The 20,068-nt window shown below is 40.1% G+C and overlaps 3 protein-coding genes across 3 annotated transcripts in view; 1 reads left to right on the plus strand and 2 right to left on the minus strand.

Annotated features, from left to right (window-relative positions):
* LOC149111319 (putative ATP-dependent RNA helicase DDX28) overlaps positions 1–1,734 on the minus strand; it is a 6,108-nt gene extending 4,374 nt beyond the window's left edge. The window contains exons 1-2 of the mRNA XM_089292429.1: positions 1,666–1,734; positions 307–394 (exon numbers count right to left, since the gene is read on the minus strand). Of these exons, the coding sequence (XP_089148555.1) occupies positions 307–394; positions 1,666–1,734 (157 nt within the window). The remainder of the gene's footprint in view (positions 1–306; positions 395–1,665) is intronic.
* A 3,183-nt stretch (positions 1,735–4,917) lies between these two features.
* Positions 4,918–6,763, plus strand: LOC110046594 (galanin receptor 2b-like). Its single transcript, XM_020752279.2, has one exon. It carries the CDS (start codon positions 5,058–5,060, stop codon positions 6,162–6,164), a length of 1,107 nt encoding a protein of 368 aa, XP_020607938.2. The 5' UTR covers positions 4,918–5,057; the 3' UTR covers positions 6,165–6,763.
* On the minus strand, positions 6,732–18,662 carry LOC110046070 (uncharacterized). The gene is made up of 15 exons (XM_089291732.1): positions 18,585–18,662; positions 17,675–17,794; positions 16,792–16,938; positions 14,283–14,414; positions 14,071–14,128; positions 13,178–13,320; positions 12,255–12,323; positions 11,958–12,039; positions 11,442–11,548; positions 10,820–10,936; positions 10,322–10,409; positions 9,499–9,653; positions 8,763–8,852; positions 8,165–8,329; positions 6,732–7,346 (listed from the first exon to the last, which is right to left on the minus strand). Exons 1-15 carry the CDS (start codon positions 18,633–18,635, stop codon positions 7,173–7,175), a joined length of 1,698 nt encoding a protein of 565 aa, XP_089147858.1. The 5' UTR covers positions 18,636–18,662; the 3' UTR covers positions 6,732–7,172.
* Between the last annotated feature and the right edge of the window lie 1,406 nt (positions 18,663–20,068).

Below are 20,068 nucleotides of genomic sequence, written 5' to 3' on the forward strand. Positions count from 1 at the left end.
ACAAATGTCTCTAATTTTCCTGGGAATTATAACTCGGTGTTAAGACAAAGGTATGGAAAAATGAAAACCTTAATTGTGGCTCTCCTAGCGACGCTATTTCCCTCAAGTGCGATCAGGAAATTCTTTTACCTAGTACCTTAGTTTTTAATTCACAAATACTTAAGAACTCGAATCTTCCGTGAGTTGTTACACGTTAGATTATCCATGTTCCCCGTACACTCACATCCACTACAATTTTTGATCGACGGTTTCCCCCCTTAAGTGGGCATCGTTCCACAGTACTTGTTAAACGAAATTTTTCCTTACCTGCTTTTTCTTCCTGTTTGAGTTTCACGAACTTGTGCCTAATATGAGGCAGGACTCGATGAAGACCAGACGTACAGATTTTTAAGCGCTAAAAGTGAAACCAAGTTTATGAACTTTAAAAGTAGTCTAGGAATTAACCTAAAGCAATCACCACAGTCAACCAATCAAGGCTTGAATTCAACGCAAACCAGTAGAAACAGCATAAAAAAAAAAGTTTCTAAAGCGCGGGAAAACATGTCGCCAACGCCCGTCACCAGCGCAAAGCACGGGGAAACATCAGGCCTTCACGACGCGCGGGAAAACACAAAGCCGGCGTAAAGCGTAGTTGAGTTTAAAGCAGGATTTCAGTCCGAAATCTTTACAGCAAGATGTAAGCGTTTCTTTGCCAAGGAATTAATATACCAAAGTAAACAATAAAACTTGAAAATTCATTGGAAAAACGAACGATAAATACCAACTGAAAACCTAACTGTTCTGATGTATAGAGACTGCAAGTGAAATCTACTGAAGAGAAGTAGGGCAATGAACCGGTTTGCCAAAATGGAACGGCAAATTTCGGTCCGACAGGTCCAACCGATCAAAGGGGAAATTGTCAGCAGGGGAAAACACACCTCCAGAGGTGGTACCGAATATTCCGGTCGGACCGAACCGAAACGGACCTATTCATTTGACTTCTGACAGAAATTTCCGGAATTTTTGGGATAATGGAAAGTACCCCTGGTGTTCAGTGCCTCTCTCCGCCCACGTGTAGGAAGGAGCACCAGCAAATTAAATGCTGGGGGTGGCTTTTATGACAGACCAGCATCCCATTTAATGGGGGGAGGCCAGGGGGTAGAAATACTCTTAGTCGCCGTATGTTTCTGCAACCGGAGATAGGCGCTAGCCTGACGGTCCACTAGACCCGAATGTAGACTATGTTACTCATAATATGATGTTTCGGTTTGCAGATCCTCTGAACAGTTCACAAATGAGGTCATTTGTCCTTTGTGTAATGTGTTGTGCAGACACCCAAGAGCTGTGTTCATGCATCTTAGAAGCACAAGTCACAATGAAATTGAAAACTCCCTTTACGAGGACTAGTTCAGTGTCGCTGAGATGTTTCAGTTGATAAGTGGAACGGACAAAATAGCTGCCACAAGGTTGGAAACTGATTCTGACGAAGAAAGAATAAAGCCACGCAAACTCGTGAACTTACTCTCGTGTTGCGCGCCAGGATGTTCCTGCAGTGTTCACATGTCCTACGGCACGATTTAGACGAATAGCCGGGTTCTAATCGTGTTCGACGTCGCAGACAGTTTCCATGACAAGGCTCGGTTACAGTTACCTTGTAGTCGCGTGTAGCTCATGTTTAAAACACACCTCGGGGGTTTGGTTTGTCCGAGGACCAGCTTCTTTTTCTCCTTTTGTTTCATACCTTGGTGATGACATTTATGTTGCTGACTTTGAAGTTTGTTGAGGTGTATGGTGATTACGATGATGATGATGATGATTACGTCGACTACGAAGACGAAGACGAAGGCGAAGATTGTGATGATCACAGAGACAGGGTGTTTTATGATGTTGACAAATATTGATAGACAGAGGTGATGACGAAGATGATGCTACTAGTGTTTTGGTAGCACTCATACTGGTGTACCAAAACAATTTAAAATGTTTGTTTGCTGTATACAGCTGTTTCCACAAAGTTTGTTTCACGAAATGGCGAAAGTGTACGCGACAAGGCCGCAAGGTATTGTGGGTAGTAATAGTTTATCGTTACTGGATTGACGTTGACGGTGTTCCAGCAACAAGGAAGAAAAAACATGAATACCGTGTCTGTTCGTCTGTCTGTCTGTCTGTCTGTCTGTCTCCCTGTCTTTGGTTCTCGCACTGAAACACTGAGCTTCGCCGATCAAGTGATCCGCGCGACCGCGGACCCCCCTTTACCCACCATATTTTTCGGCATTGTCGCATGCGCCTTAATTCTTTTGTAGGACAACTTTTCTCGATACAGCTGTATCAGGACAAATTTTCCAAACACTATTTTCGCAGTTAGCTAGCACGTCAACATGACCGCCGTAACGTCATGTTATTCTGTTTATCTTTGTCAGATGTTGAGAGGCAAGCAGATTGTATTTTTAACAGTTGGTTTTGCAATTTTTATCAACATTTTACCTACCTTTGTATATTCCAAAGGGTCTAATTATCAAATGGGCGAGAAAACAATGGAAACTCTATCGCAGAGAGAATCAGCAATGCATCCTATATTTGAAGTAGTGGTGTGCTCAGTACCACTACAAGCAATAAGGAGCAACCATTTTCAAGGACATTTGATGCTACTGTAAAATGGACGCCCTATCTTAATAACTTATTAAGCCGGGTGATTCCGGTGTTATTCTCCTAGTTGACGTAACCTTCGACAAGTCACGAATGTCAATGCAAACCTCGAACTTGAAGGGAAAACGTGCGAGAGTAGGCCAACTTTCTCGCGAGTTTCTCTCTTCTCGCGCGACCATCCACAGAGAGGAAGGAATGCTCGCAGCCCACGCGCGATACGCGAGGAAGAAGAAAATGTAAATTATTATTGTTGTAAAGTTGAATTGTTGTTTCGTTATGTGATTGGTTGCGTGTGCGACTACAGATTAACTGGAATGAAGGGTTTTATGGTCTTTAGAAATTTATCAAGCCATATATTTTCACGTTGATATTGTACATTGTCAAGTTGAGTTAAGTATTTGAGAGAGAAATTCATTAATAAAAATTGAGATTTCTGTTGAAAGGAGAGTGGTATAAATAAGAAGTTAATTTGTTCACTGGGAAGCTGCCTTCAATGCGAATCAAAATGTGAAAGCATATCGCAGCAGAATGGTAGAAATCAAACGTTCACTGACGTGTCAATAGTTACATTAGCTCATTCTTAAAAAAAGACAAAAGTTTTATTTTTTTATACAAAAATCACCTGCTCTTCTCACAGTGCTAACACAACTTACGATGTAACAATACTAACAAAACTTACAATATTGACATTATTTACAACTTATTAATATCTTACATTACTTTCATTTAGGACGTTAGCTACATTAGGTGGCTTTTCTTACATATTTATTTGTGACTTAGATTTAAGTTTCTCGATTTTAATTTTATTTGTCCGAATCGCTAAGAAGGCATCCAAATAAAACTCATCCTGAACTAAAACAATATCCTGAACTTAGATTTTTCAAAATGTAACGAAAAAACAAATCGATTACAAAAAGGGCTCAAAATAGGATTCACAATTCCAAATTTCAAGGAATACGTAATGGACGCACGGTTTCGAGGACTTGAAAGAAAGGAAAACCAACAGTTGCCACAGGGCAGGAAATGGTCAGGGAAAAAATTTTCTTCAAGGTCAGGGAAAAGTCAGAGAATTTTATTTTGAGCCAAGGAAAATTGGCAATTTGAAGAGAAGTCGGGGAAAATTGAAATAATTTCACATGGCTGATTTAATGTCATTAAAGGCTGGAAGGACCATTTGGAGTCATTGATCTCAACGATATTTTTCCTTAATGAAGAAGGAACATTTATTGAAAACTTATCGGTCTTACTGATCGAGTGCAAAGGATGGCCGTAAAATGAGGCTAGAAACCGCTTCTGTGTCTGACATGCTGTATTTACTTGGTCAGGGAAATTGGATTTTAATCAGGGAAAAGTCAGGGAATTTTGAAAGGTGATTTCTAGGGCAACCATGGATAGTATCCACGCACGAAAAGACTAATCGCGCGCGTCACTGACAGCTGTACTAATGAAGTCCGCACTTAAATAAATATCCTCAATGAAGTGTAGACTACACCGAGTCAGTTTTTGGAACATTCTATAGTCGCAATTTCAAAGAACCGAGAAGGATGAAATGTTGAGATATTTTGCAGCATGTTCTGGCAAAAACATACGATTAATATACATAATAAGGTCCTATTCCCAAGGGGTTAAGGACTTCAATTGATGATACAGCATCAACGTGACTGTAGACGCATTTTCCACACATAAAGTGTATAAATTGCTATTTTTTATGCCATCTAATATTTCTTGCATGAAGATTTATGAGCCAATTAATATCACATACGAAAACCACCTTTCAATCGGACGCTAACATGAAGAGTCAACAATTCAATATGATTACTTTTAACAACCAATGGATTGGGCTTGAGGCAAAGAGAGCGCAAACATCATACAATTAAGTGTGGGAAATCACCATCCGGAATCCATTAACTCGACCATAATTTCACTTTCGCAGCCGGCAAAGTATACCGACTATTGGAACACTTACTGCGAGATAAATTTACGCTGATCACAAAGATTTTGCGTTTTTATCCTATTTCAAGTCAATTAACATAACCTTGACGAGTCCTTTTTGTTTTAAAACCTATTCACCAATCTTGACCCGGCTAAATAGGCAATAAGCTGCGAAATTACACAGAAAAGCTAAGGTGTGTTTTAATTATTCCTGAAACAACAGAACCTTTCTATGGATGTAAATCTCAATATTTGTCAAGTCTTTTTTGTTTTGTTTAACCCATCTAGAAACTTCACTCGTACGCGCGTTCTATGTGTTGAAAAACGACAAAAAAAAAAAAATACTAACCAGTTGATTAGTAATTGAACCCACAGCCTTTTCAATGACCATTTCCATTTATGAATTTTTGCCCAATCATTCAGCGGCAGGTGCATGAACTTAGATTTGATCAGTGTTTTAGCGAAGTCTACCGACAGAAACACGCAAAGAAGCAAGAGTAAAGATGTCCTTCTTTGTGAATCACACTTTTTCACTTGGAGAATCGGGTAATGGAGAACCGGATCAGCAATGTTCGGGATTAGCAGTACAAAATGCCGTTTTAGGAACTTCTTGTTTTCTTGGGATCATCGCGAATTCGATCATTCTAGCATTCATCTTCAAAAATCGCCGTGGAGGTCTAACGCCCGATAAAATACTGATCACCAATTTTGCACTCGTGGATCTGATCGCATGTTTGATCAGTCTTCCACTGCACATGACAGCTATCAATGGCGACTCAAGCCTGGCGGACAACGGAGTGTGTTTAGCCAGGTTCTTTACCATGTTCGCGAGCTTTGCTGTTAACATCATGACACTGGCTGCCATCAGTATTGACCGCTATGACGCCATTTGTCGTGCGCCGTTCCGTGAGATAACCCTCAGGAAGACTGTATACCACCTCGTCTTCATCTGGCTGTTTGCAATTTGTACCGCCGCAGCCGGAGGTAGCGGGCATGTGTTGACTGCTGCACGGAGCGAACATGTATGCCTCAGTCCGGGTAGGGAGATCCCTTCGGGAGCACTAACCGGGAAATCGGTCATGCTCGCCATTGTGGCTTTGTGGATAGTTCCTTCCCTCGCCATCGTGTTTTACAGGTTTTACGCAATCGTTAAGTATGTACAAGAGCACTCGGCTCATCTTCGGTCCGTGCTCGGCGCTGTAGGCGTGAAAAGAGAAGTTAAGCTAACAAGAATTTGCGCGGCAATGGTTGTAACGTATCTCAGTTGTTGGGTGATGTTTGCAATCATGGTACTGCTGAGAAACATGTTTTCCTCCTTAACCGTGCATTGCACTTATCTCTGGTCGCACTCGTTAGCTTATTCCAGTTTCACCGTAGTGCCATTTGAATACATGGTCCTCGACAAAAGATTGCTTGCCTACGTTTGGCAAAAATTTTCTCGAAAGAGAAGAAAACGGAAATGCCACAAAGTGATGTACACGAAAAAAGCATTTCAAAATCAACGTTCTGAAGACCGCGATAACAGTGACCAAATTGAAATAAGCGACGCAAGAAATGAACTTCAAGCAAATTCTGAGGAAGCTTTCCATAAGGACTTAGTCATAACTTGAACAAGTGTTGATTTTCAACGCCACATTCCGCTTCAAATTCAGTTTTATAACGGCGAGCACGATCATGGTTAGAAACTGCTCCAGAATGAACTGGATCTTTCTATTATTTTAACAACAAAATTAAGTTTTATTACAACTTGTTTTAAAATTTGAGTGCTTGGCATATCTGTTCCCTGAATCACTGTGCGCAACAATAGGCCGGACCCTACAAGGCGAGGACGGAAATGCCAGGACGGGAACGGCAGTGGACAGAGAAACTTTCCCCGATTCCCGTCGTGTCGCCAAGACAAAAATAATCGTGATATTGCTCCGAAAACCTTCCGAAAAGTCACGAACTGTCTTACTTACTTACACACCCGATGATGTATGTACGACATAGATGTGACTGGCTAAGGCCAGTGACTACAAAAACGGAAAACATTTTCTGTCTTCAGAGCCACGTAACACGAGCGACTTGTTTGCAAGAGTAAGAAAAGCTCGGGAGAGAGTGTTCAGAGCTGGAGTCCAAGCCTCTATGTAATCGACAGATGTTACCAGAAAAATTAAAAAAAAAACCCAGAAACTATCTACGGTAAATAAAATGCTCTTTATTGTTACCATTTGATCAGTTTGTCCTTCATGGCCGCTTTCGAAGAACCGAGCATTAATAAAATCTTTCTCTTTTTCCTTCAGCCGGGTTGTTCGAAAGTCGGTTAACGTTAACCCAGGATTAAAAGTTAACCGAAGTATTTAATTTTTCTTGTGTAAAAATGATTTTCACTGCCTATGTTTAGCGTAGTTTGAGATTCTTCAAACTCAAAACTGAAGGGCAAGCAACAAAAACAGAAAATCTCACGGAAAAAATACAAACCTAAATTAAAAGTTTTTACTAATCCTGGGTTAGCTTAATCGGACTTTGAACAACCCGGCCCAGAAGCGCAATAAGTTTCTAGGGAGTTCAGCCAGTAATTCATAAATACCAAACGTTCACGACAATTGTATTTATCTGTCAGTCAATGAACTTTAATATCACGTGACCTGGACATCGCCCTCTTCGTTCTCCTCCTCGCTGTATTCATCTAAAACAATCCTTTTAGAACCAGTCTCTTTGTCTTCCCGTGTTTTCCTTGGGACAGTCTCGGCGGCGGGGGGCTTGGGTCGCATCTCAATGTTGTCCAGACGTCGCTGTTTTAAGGCCGCTTCCTGTAAACACATAAGATGCTACGATAGTTAAACTGCGCCCGAAACGGAGCTAGCGGTCAAACGTATGCGCGTGCTCCCTCAATAGTGTCTCAAATTTGTGAAATGCCCCACTTTCACGCCAAAATGAACGCAATTTACTGCTTTGTACGCGGAATATGCAACGAAATTTTAGTTCTTGTTATCGATCAGCTGTATTGCCTCGCATTTTAGATTACCACAAAATAGACATTTTTACCCATTGCACTTAAAAACGCTTACAAAATTCAATATATCGCAAACCCAAAGTGCGTTGAATTTTGCCGTTGACGACTGTGTTCGAACATGAGTCTGCCAGCTCCTCGGTCAGCAGTTGAAGAGGGAATGTACGCTATTAGACGGGTATAGGAGAATCTTTGCTGACGTCATTGTTAACATTTTTCGCCATTAACATACCACTTGGCGCGGAGAAGGCATCACGCTAGACACGAATTGACTACAAACATTTAAAGACCTTGGTGAAATTCTCTTTGGGTGAAATACTGGAGGAGAAATTGACTTTCAAAAACTGAAAAATTTCTGGGTGACAAAAGCGCTAATCAGCTCATACATTATTTGTAAAATTTTGAGTTTTTAAACCCGCGTCGCACAAAAAGTATTCAATACATCGGGTTCAAATTCCTTAGGACAGTTAATCGTGTTGTGCCCTTTAATTAGTCAGAACTAACGTTTTGTATCTCCGTCAGAAACTGTATCGCTTATGCTAATGACGCAAATATCGTAAACAAAGATTCTCCTATTACGTTAATTAAAATCTGAAATAAGTAACATAACTATCCAACCTCAATTGTTTTCGCCATTGTGACATCCCTGTTATGGGTGAGCAAACTTGTTGCAACTGAGACACCTTTCCGAGTCGCCTCAGTCTTCACGCGGCCAGTCCTGCCCACACGGTGAATATAGTCTACGATTGACGTGGGAAAGTCAAAGTTGATCACATGGGTCACCTGTGAAAACACATTCAAGTTCGAGTGAATATGACGCCTTCAAGTGTTTCCACCTTCACATGTCTAGAGGAAAGATCGTCTCAGCTCGATTAGCTTTTTAGTTATCTTAAGCAGTTCACCCAATAGGCTATTTTACAATTGTGTGCTTAGTTACACAAATATTTCGGACGGTGTCATTTTCTGACACTTAATTAAAATCGTCCGAAAGTTTTGCAAGTAATATGAGAGCTTACCTGCCTTTCAATATTTTTCTTGTTTGCACAATCAACATCGTTTTCATGGAGTCGCAGTAGAGTGATGGCGCTTGCGTTTTTCGCGCCAAATGACACTGGTTCACACACGCGTGCGCTCTCCCCTCCTTGTTCAAAGTAAAGGTCTCCATTCCCTTGTAAAGGAGGGAGGGAGGGTGAGTTCTATTTTCGTTCATACTCACATCAGGATCCACACCTCTCGACGCCACATCTGTACACACGAGAATTTTGGTTTTTCCTTCTTGAAACGCGTCGAATAGTTCGCCTCTAACCTACAACACAGAGGAAAAAGATATAACTCGACATTCAATGATAAACGGATGGAGCAACTTCATATTTGCAGAGATGATAAATAAGACTGAAAAAATGACACTCGCAAACTGTTAGCAATGAAACAACTAATAAGAAAATCAATAAATAGATAAATAAACAATCAAACAAATAAACACACAAACAAAGTGCATTCCGCATGGCACTATACATATTAGTTATGCAACGTTCTATCGTGGTATACCGTGGAATAACCCACGAGTCACTTGTATTTTCTCGGTATAGACACGAGCCTTTAGACGAGTGTGTATACCGAGAAAATACAAGTGACAAGTACCATAGAAAATACAGTGCAATCAATGAACACAGTGAATACAGAATACAATGAATACAGAAAGACAGTGCAATCAATGATGCGCAATCAATCAGCGCATGATGGGAAGGTTGAATATATAATATTGTCGAACATACAACGGCCCTCCAGTATTCTGATTGGCTGTATTTTCTATGGCATGGTATGAAACATGGTATTTTCTGGGTCTATAAATTTCCCGCCTCCCATGTAAGAATAGTGCAAATCTTAAGTTGCTCGAGCTTTCATACGATTGTCTACCCTAATTTCCTGTACGCTCGTGATTTTATGATTACCTTAGAAGGTAGACTGCTGTGTAGGCGAATAAACTTGATGCGTTTATCCGTTAGAAAATGCCCCACAAAGTCACAGCTTTCTGTCGTGTTACAGAATACAATGGTTCGCTGACTGGGGTCATGAAGATCATTTCTCAGGAGTCTTAAAAGTTTGTCTGCGAAACACAAAACAACAACAAAACTATCTTTACAGGCATCGTAGTATGTTACAGGTAACCACACAATTGTTATATAGTACGCAGCCAGTACATTACGGAGATCACAGGAGGTAGTTATAATCTAATAGACCTTTACCACGTTTTCTGACGCCATCTTGCTTCGGTGGCGAACACAGCAAAAATTGCCGCAAATGTCTGGGTAAAGGTTAAAGTTCAATGCCCAGTAAGTGGAGAGTGATTGACTTTCTGAGTATTTTATGAGTTACAAGAAAAAGATACCCAGCAGAAGGTTTTTTTGGTCAAATTTGAAGAACATAGATTTGGTGTGAGGCGAGGAATTGTACTTTTGATTTTTCGTACAAATGTCTCTAATTTTCCTGGGAATTATAACTCGGTGTTACAGACAAAGGTATGGAAAAATGAAAACCTTAATTGTGGCTTTCCTAGCGACGCTATTTCCCTCAAGTGCGATCAGCAAATTCTTTTACCTAGTACCTTAGTTTTTAATTCACAAATACTTAAGAACTCGAATCTTCCGTGAGTTGTTACACGTTAGATTCTCCATGTTCTCCGTACACTCACATCCACTACAATTTTTGATCGACGGTTTCCCCCCTTAAGTGGGCATCGTTCCACAGTACTTGTTAAACGAAGTTTTTCCTTACCTGCTTTTTCTTCCTGTTTGAGTTTCACGAACTTGTGCCTAATATGAGGCAGGACTCGATGAAGACCAGACGTACAGATTTTTAAGCGCTAAAAGTGAAACCAAGTTTATGAACTTTAAAAGTAGTCTAGGAATTAACCTAAAGCAATCACCACAGTCAACCAATCAAGGCTTGAATTCAACGCAAACCAGTAGAAACAGCATAAAAAAAAAGTTTCTAAAGCGCGGGAAAACATGTCGCCAGCGCCCGTCACCAGCGCAAAGCACGGGGAAACATCAGGCCTTCACGACGCGCGGGAAAACACAAAGCCGGCGTAAAGCGTAGTTGAGTTTAAAGCAGGATTTCAGTCCGAAATCTTTACAGTAAGATGTAAGCATTTCTTTACCCAGGAATTAATACACCAAAGTAAACAATAAAACTTGAAAATTCATTGGAAAAACGAACGATAAATACCAACTGAAAACCCAACTGTTCTGGTGTATAGAGACTGCATCTTACCGGTAACATGTCTTGGAGAGTGTCGACCAATAATTCTTCTGGCATTGTTGCACCAACAATAGTAACTTGTGTGTCTTTTGGCATTTCTCCCAGAGACGGCGGTTTTTCTTCTCGTATCTGAAAGAAAAGTCAAATTACAACCGACCGACACCAAACACAGGGGCGTATCCAGGGGTTTTCTTAGGAGGAGGTGCACCACTAATGAAAAGCGTAATTGACTGGTGAGGTAAACAAACTTTATAAAGCCGCATGTCATCTCAGGGGGTTGGGGGGGGGGGGGGTGCGCACCCCCTGCACCTTCCCCTAGATCCGCCCCTGAAACACTTGACTTTCAAACCAGTGCAACAGTAACAACAGTAGAGTCCAGGGCGTTTTTAACTGTACAAAAAGTAGTCCAAGTAGTCCAGTGTCTCAACTAGAGTTCGCAACATAAAGGAAACAAAAACTCAAGTATTAGTTTTAGAGCTACTTAAAAGTTTTATACTGTACTGTAAATATTTCGGACGCTTAAAAATTCCGGACGGTGTTATTTCCAATTTGTTATTTTCGGACGGTGACACTTTTTTGTCCGAAATTTCAATCGTCCGAATTTGTTTTTTGCAAGCAAAGTAGTTCTACTTACAGAGATCGATTGAAGAAGGTCCATAGTGTCCCGTCTGAAATGGCCGTCAAACATGGTGTCGGCTTCATCGATCACCAAGTAAGACAAATCCGAGAAGAATAAACGAGCTGAAGTAAAAAGCAATTTGCCATTTATTACAATATATCACAATAATATTTAACGAAAAACAAGAAATAAAATTATAACCCATGTAGATGCTACACAAAGGGGTCTATAACCCCTTATGAAAAGTGATCGCCGAGCTATATAAATGTTTTAGTAAAAAAAAGAATTCAAAGTATATATATTACACTAATCGCTGTTAGATATCTAAAGTTCTAAAATACAAAATAAAGAATTTAAAAAAAAACCTAATTCGTCATCAGACACACTGTTCAAATACATATAAAATAAGAGTTCAAAAGCAACTTTAAACATTTCAGTTTTTCTGAGTGACGGTGTATGCACAGAAAAATGACAAGAGATGGATTAAACCTGGGCAGTTAAACTTTGAAAGAACTTCAAAAGGTTCTATACCTTTTTCGCAGAATTGAAGCAATGTCCCTGGCGTACCAACGACAAGATCCACTGGAGACTGAAGATCTACCTTCATAAATTTCTACAATAAAAAAATTCAAAGAAAAAACTCAAACACACTGATTTTGTCCCTTATACTGCAAACCATATTGGACTCAAAATTGACTGAAAAAGGACATTTAAAAAGTTATAAGTTTTAAAAACCATGTGTGATATAAATTATTAATTTCACTCAGCCTTTCAGTAATAATTATTAGCTATGTTCATCCAGAGTTGGTATAATTATAACTTCCTTACCTTCTTTCGTCCTCCAATGATCCCGACTGATTTGAAACGTGCATGATGACTCAATGACTTAGCAACTTCCTGCAGAATACAACACAGTAAGGCAACTGTACAAGTCATTTTAATACAGCAATGGCAACACTCTGCCCAGTGGCTGAATTTGCACATATTGATGCACAAGGCAAAAAAAAAAAAATGCACTGTACTACAGTAAACAGAACCCTTGATGATAAAGTGTCCTTAAGCAAAACGCTTTTCATCAAGTTGCTGGGAAGTTGTATCTCTTTCCAATAGGGAGCAAGGATGGCACAGTGGTGAAAGCACTCGCCTCCCTCCAATGTGGCCCAGATTCAATTCTGGCTCGGTGCCATATGTGGGTTGAGTTTGTTTTTGGTTGTCACCTTGCTTTTGCCATTGGGTTTCTCTCCCGGTTCTTCAGTTTTCCTCCTTCCACAAAAACCAACATCTCCAAATTCCAATTCGACCAGGATAAAAGACCCGAATGAAAATCAGCTAAGGCTGATGTAGCTTCCTCTCTAGAATATATTTGTATTTTTTTAAAATTTTTAAATGCCATTTACTTGCCATTTCACTTGTCAATCAAAACCAGGTAAATTGAGTATTAATAATTTTCAGATCATGTGATGTTCTATAGAGAATTGATACTTTCTCTACAGTCATCTGAAGCTTTTTCATTTATTTCCAAGCAAACATTTTTGAATCTCAACAAAATAATTCTTAAGGGTAATGTCACATGGTCTGAAATGAAATAAAGATAAAACGGTCTTCTGCAATTTTGCTTGTTTCCTTTTCCCTGCAATTTTTGCCTTTAGCTAAATATCAATTTGAGGTCTTGCTGGCTTTCAATCAATTACATGTATAACTCCAACCCTTTCAATCACTGTAACCAAGTTGAGATACATCGTATCACTTACTAAAACCTGCACAGCAAGTTCCCTGCATGGTACGACAATACAAGCTCTTGGTCTTTTCAGGCGCGTTATCACACCATGTGTTCTTTCATCCTCTCTCAGATGATGTACTACTGGTGCCAAATATGCCAGAGTTTTCCCAGTTCCTGTGATCACAATGCAAAATAAATATTATATGAGACTACTACAACTACTAGCGACTACTAGAGGAGGCATGGTGGCCTCATGGTTAATGCACACAATAACAGATCAAGTGGTCCTGGTTCCAGCCCTGGCCAGGGGCGTTGTGTTGTGTTGTTGGGCAAGACACTTTACTCTCACGTGCCTCTCTCCACACAGGTGTATAACTGGGCACCCACAAATTTAATGCTGGGGTTAACCCTGCAATGAACTAGCATCTCATCCAGGGTGAGTAGAAATACTTCTAGTTGCTTCATGCTGCATACAAACCAGAGATAAGTGCCAGCCTGATGAGCCACTTGGCTCAAAAGGAACAAATCATTAAAGTGTAGTTTGGTCACAATTATTGTTCCACACATGGAAGGAGTAGAGTCATAAATGATAATTTGACTACTGTCCCAGGCATGTAACAGATGCAGAAGATTTTATCTAAGTGATCACCACATGTTTCTATAATTATTATGCAATTATTGTATCTATAGGACTACACTTTTGTATATAATTTATTATTAAAAACTGGATCATTGGATAATGCAATTCGAGAGTTTTCATTGGCCTAGCCATCATGGATTATGAGCTATTATACCAAGATCTACAAATATGGTAAGCATACATGTGAGGTTTGACATTACAGCAAATAAGAAAACAACCAATTTTGAGCAAAATAAATTTCAAATTCTAAAAGTCGGCACAAATAGCACTTCATTTTAACCAACCTGTTTGCGCTGCACAGAGGACATGTTCTCTTCTTAGTATTGGTGGAATTGTCACAATCTGTAAGGAAAATTAAACGTTCTATAAATCCAGCTCTGTTGATGATCATGTGTAGATGTCACCAAGACAACCATTTCTCTTAGTAGTATGTGCACAAGCATAAAGCATAACTTAAATTGGATTACAGAATGACTGGCATTAGTGTAATACACACCTGAATGACGGTGGGTTTAGTTACTTTAATATTGTACAAAGCCTTCAGAACATCCTCTCTTAATCCAAGGGCACTAAATGATGACACTTGTGACTTAAAATCAATATCCTTTTCTGGTGTGAATGCAGGATTCTAAATGAACAGAAATTAATAAAAAAGTAATTACAATATTTAGAGAGGAAGCCACATCAGCCCTAACTGGTTCAACCTCGTTCCCAGGGTCTCTCATCTTTCCGCCCCCTGGAGTGAGTGAAGAGAGACCCTGGTTGGGTCTGGTCACGTGTCTCCCAGAATCTGGGAGATGACAATTAAATTATTGAAGGGATGGGTGGCCTAGTAGGAATTTTGTCTATACTTAGCCCACGGGAGGGCGGGATGTGTTGTCACCAAAGTAAACCAAGAACGATATGTTCTGCGGCAATGTCCGGCGGTAATATTCTGCAAACGCCGAGGAAAACTTATCCATCATCTAATAGCAGAAATCCAAGTCGCTGAAGGTTGTATGGTTCAGTGAAGGATGTTACATATTGTAAAAATCTCTTCAAGAAGGCGAATGGAGAATTACACACCGTGACCGAGGCTGTGTATGGAAGATCTTTGACTCAGCTTTACCTCAGAATGAAGTGTAGGTCTTGTGAACGGCGATTAAATAATTCTAGAGAATTCAGGGCCTTTTAATTGATCACTGAAAGCTAGGGTCACTTCGAAAGGAGCGTCAAAGGTTGTAAAGATCTATTGAAGTTTCACCGCGCCGTCGGCGCCCTGAACTTTGCAGAGCGCAAAGGATAACACAACGAACTCATCGCGGTATGCATTTATTGTGTCATTAATAAATTAGTGTATGTGACTCCAACGGTTCGTGACAACTGTGCACATTGTCATTTAATTTTCGATCTTTCGACCTTTCTTTACTTCACGCGTGTTTCTGGGGGGCACTTTTTTTGCTGTGTTATTAGAAGAAATGGAAATTATAAGTAGAGTGGAGTCGTTTGATGGTGTTACAGCATATCTTTAGAGATTGTAGGTCTGCATGGTTTCCGCTGTAAACTGCAAATCGCTTCTCAGAGTGACACCTCTGTATAAATTTGCCATGCCGTGCTTATACTTTGTTTAGGTTCGTTTCTATTGCAAGATATGTTTTAAGGCTCTAAGTATTGGCTCTCCAGGGACAAAGATTAAAATATCCCTTGAACATCAATTTGATCAAGTGCATTCAAAGAAGAAACAACAATTACTTCGGGATGAAATTGCACTGCTCCACGTCCACAGTTGAAATGACTGACTTTCCATAAATCCAGTGGGTAAGACGGCAACACTGACAATCAAGACCACTAAATTGCCTCGAGACAGACTTGCTTAACCTTAAGGTAAACGTTGGAATAGATATTATTCGAAATTTCAGCCTGAAAGCTAAGTATTAATATACGCCACGGGTAATGGCAGTCGCAGCGCGATACTTCGAATTCGACAAAGCTCAACGCGACAAATTGCTGATTACAGAGGACCCCTCCCTGATGTTCATAATTGTCAAAGTGGCACGTGACCAGACCCAACCTGGGTCTCTCTTCGCTCGCTCCAGGGGGCGGTAAGATGAGAGACCCTGGGAACGAGGTTGTAACTGGTTTTTATGCAGGTCCTCTATCCTGGTTGAATTGGAATTTGGAGATGATTTATTTTGTGGAGGAAAGAAAAAAGGAGTACCTGGAGGAAACCCCTCAGAGCAAGGCGAGAACCAACAACAAACTTAACCCACAAATGGAACACAGGGGGAATCAAACCCAGGCCACATTGGTGGAAGGTAAGTGCTCTAACCATTGCACATCCCTGCTCACCCAAAAATAACATATTATTAAAAACTGTATCACTGTATGATGCAGTTCAAGAGTTTTCATTGGCAGAGCCACCATGGATTATGAGCCACTATACCATGCTCTACAAATACATTTTTTTGGCATTAAGTTTTTTATTTTTATTTTAGTTTAACTTTCCTAGTATATCTCAGGGGCATTTTTAATAAAACAATTTATACCACGTTATGCACCTTGTTGGCTACCATCTGATATCCAATACACACTGGTGGAATACTTGTTAAATACTACAAATATTTGTTAAGTACTACAAATACTTGTAAAACCAGCACAACCTTAAGCTTCATTTTCTTAGTTTACTTGAAGTTAATTTTCAGAGGAGAATTAGTGAGCCCGAGCAGTTCCACCCTATACCTGAGAGTACTCACCTCCCTTTTCATAGAGATGCACCTCAGCCTATGAGGTCTCCCAAGTTAACCTAAACAGACTTGCTTCTAATCCTAGGGAACTCCCACAGGGAACACAGGGAACATAGGGAACTCCCATTATAACCTTAAGGGACTTGCATCCCATCCAGGCCAGATTTTCCTGACATCACATAATCACAGCAATACAGCCAGTCACTTGAAAGTACAAGACTTAAGCAGTACTGTGTCCGTGTGGTTGCCTTTGTTAACATGATTGCTGAAAATAGCACATACCTCAGAACAAGATGGCTCAATTATAATTTCTCTGGGTCCTTTGGAGATTGACTCTTTGCTTTGAAGCTGTTCTTGTGCTGATATTATTCTTTGATTAGCTGCTTGTCTTCTTTTGTTCAGCGCTCTTGAAATTATAGGCTTCAAATCCTGTTGATCATTCAATAAAATAAATAAATAAAATAAAATAAATAGGAATTTGCAGTGGCATATCCCACAAAGATGCTCTTTGTCCACTGCTTCCAGATTGAATTGGAATTTAGAAGTGTTCAGTGCCGGATCTAGGGGAGGGGCCCTGGGGGCCTGCCTCTTCCCACCCCCCTATTTTGAGTGAAAAAAGAAGAAATGACTGAAGGAAGAAAAGCTGGCAGGGCAAGTAAAACAAAACTGCCCCCCCCCCCCCCCCCTTAGCTCAAAGTCTGGATCCACCACTGGTGTTGGTTTTTGTGGAGGGTGGGAAACCAGAGACCCCGGAGAAAAACCTTCAGAGGCAAGGCCAGAGCCAACAACAAACTCAACCCACTTATGAAGCTGGGTCCAGGATTCGAACCCGGGCTTCACTACTTGGAGGAGAGTACTCTCACCACTACATCATCCCTGCTCCCCTAAATCATTTAAAGAAATAACCCTTTAGTGTCTGATATCAACATACAAATTAGCCTTGCTTGTCTCTGGACATTTCTTACAGTACCAGTTAGGAACATTAGATGTACAAATGTAACTGACTGTAACTTACTGAAGTGAACTATTAACATACACTTGGTTTGTGAATTTTAAATGCAATGAAGTCCCATGAGTTTCTTTTGGTAGAGCCAGTGCCATGTTCACATTGATTAATTAGTCTATAGAGTAAATACACCTACTCAGTGACAATTTTCCAACTTACTTCTTGCCGTTTAACTGGTTTAGCCTGTTTTGTGGTTTTAGCTGAAGGACCCCTGCCCCGTGACTTTGCAGCCTTGCTGGCCAAGCGTGACAACCATTTAACATGATGGCAGCAAAATTTCTGGAAAAAAAAACAAAATCATTACAGTGTGTATATATGGTAATACACCACTCAGATGCTGAAAAATATACATGCAAGATGTAGGAAACTTACAACGCTGGAGAAAATGTTTTGTAGTTCTGTTAAAACTGTCTATTTTCTGTTGATCAATTAAGTTGTTTCCCGGCTATATGCAGATCAGGGGGGACTACCATATAAAAAGGAAGGGGTTGCTCATTGTATCTTTCAGGGGTTCAAAAAGCAGTTTCGGTACCTCCAAGAGTGTTCAGCCTCAAAAGGTCCACAACAAGAGCTTTTGTGGTACCTTTTAGGGTACTGAGCTGAAAAAATCAGACTGGAGGTAATGTGTTGTTTTAGGATTGGTAAAAAAACGGTAAAAAAATTTCAAGCCACGCCCGCAAAACAGGATCTTGGTAGGGGTAGCACCCTCATGGGAGCCACCCCCAGAGTTGGAAACGGTTAACCATCATTGGCCGTTATGCATTCAGACTGCAAAATACGCTACCGATCGACTGAAAAATGAAATTGGTAAAACTTCATCTGATCCGAATAGCAGCATTTACTTTATCAGTTTCACAACTGGTCGGCTGAACTGGTACACAGTAAACTTACAGTTAAACCCGACAGCTGACCCGAACATCTCGATTTGACAAGCTAAAGCACGTGTTGCACAGTTTTGCCCAGATCGCCTGGTTAAAAATGCACTCTAGGGAAGTATTTCAGGAATAACGCTGAACATAGAAGTCCTAAAAGCATTTTCAACTGTCTAAGCTATAAAACGCTCACTTACTGTTTTCGCCGGGAGCGAGTCTGCCACAAGTCCACACAACACAGCCGCCATCTTGGAATATTCCCCATAAGGCCTTTCGTCGCCAGGATTTGGCCCACCTCGTCCCAGTGTCTTCCCGGTTAAACGACGCGGTAAAACCGAACACAATCAAACTTGAAGGGCAGGCCTTTCCACAAATATCACGTAAATATCAAAAATGTCTAAATATCCCAAACAATTTTCTAAATATCTCAAAAAATCCTCTAAATATCTCGTATTCTGATTTCTAAAATAAACCGATTTTGAGTTCCTTAGGCCAAAATTTGTCTTTATTTCCATAATACTACCGTCACAAGAACTATATTTCTCAATTAAGGCAGGACTTAACCTAAAACTCTGAAAGAAATTCGAAGTTTTGTTTTTTACGGAACTCGAATCTTGAGGTATTGAAGTTTTATTTTGACAAGTACTGTTACTGTAAGTTTAAAGCTCGTTTTCTCAAAACGAGTTATTTTCGCCTTCTAGAAAAGATATCTTGAGAAGGATTTATTCAATTGAGCTAAAATTTTCAGGATTTGTTGTTCTGAGTACGTTCTGTGGGAAAAGCATAGAACTTTTCCATCCAGTGCATTCTGTCAAAGTTATGTATTGAAACGTATGCTAGATTTTCTGTATCAGATTTAACTGGTCATCATTTCACGTGTTTTTAACTTTCCAAAAATCTCTGTGCTTATCCCAGCAAGCAGTTTGTCTTCTTTTGTAAATTTAAAAATTATTCCTTTTGATCAGTTCTTGTAGGAGTTATCTTTTCTCAAGTAAGCCCTGGCATTCCCCAGCAGGTGGCAGATTTAATCAGCCGGCGTCAGGTTACAATACAGTTATAGGGTACACAAATATTTTTTCATAATTTTTGCTCTTTGAGCTTTTTAAAAATGTATACTTTGCCATGGTTTGGTGTTGACTCGGCTCTTAGCCACGAGAAAATGTTTGAAACATGGTGTGTTTTTAGGTTAAGTGTCACCTTAAGTATTTTATTAGATTTCATGCGAGAGTTTAATTCTTCGTAGATTTTTCTCCACACTGCGTGTTCTTGACTCTCCGCTCTCCAGCAACTCGTGATTTTCGGCCTATAATTGGACGAGCAGTTTTTGCTCGGCTTGCGTTTGTGTTGCGCCACTAGCGATCGAAGAATATTGTCTCAGTGAAGCCATCTCTTCAAATTGCTGCTAGTAACCAGATCCAAGCTAAGGTACGAGTCATAAGAATTTGAATAAAACGCTGCTCATATTCCTTCTTTCCATTGAAATAACTGTAAAAAGCGTCAGATGAACCTAGTAAAAATATAATTTTGTCCCGCGATCGCACGCGCCAAACTGGACTAGCCGATCAAAGTTATTTTCTCGCCGTAATTTTATCCAGACATGTTTTAAAAAATATGACAGTTCAATGGTTAAAAAAACAAATTGTCTGCTTTGCCAAAATTTGGAAGCTTCCGAGGCAGCACT

This window comes from Orbicella faveolata, unplaced genomic scaffold (genome assembly GCF_042242905.1).
Source record: "Orbicella faveolata isolate gen_17 unplaced genomic scaffold, um_ofav_v1 contig_24, whole genome shotgun sequence".
NCBI lineage: Eukaryota > Metazoa > Cnidaria > Anthozoa > Scleractinia > Merulinidae > Orbicella > Orbicella faveolata.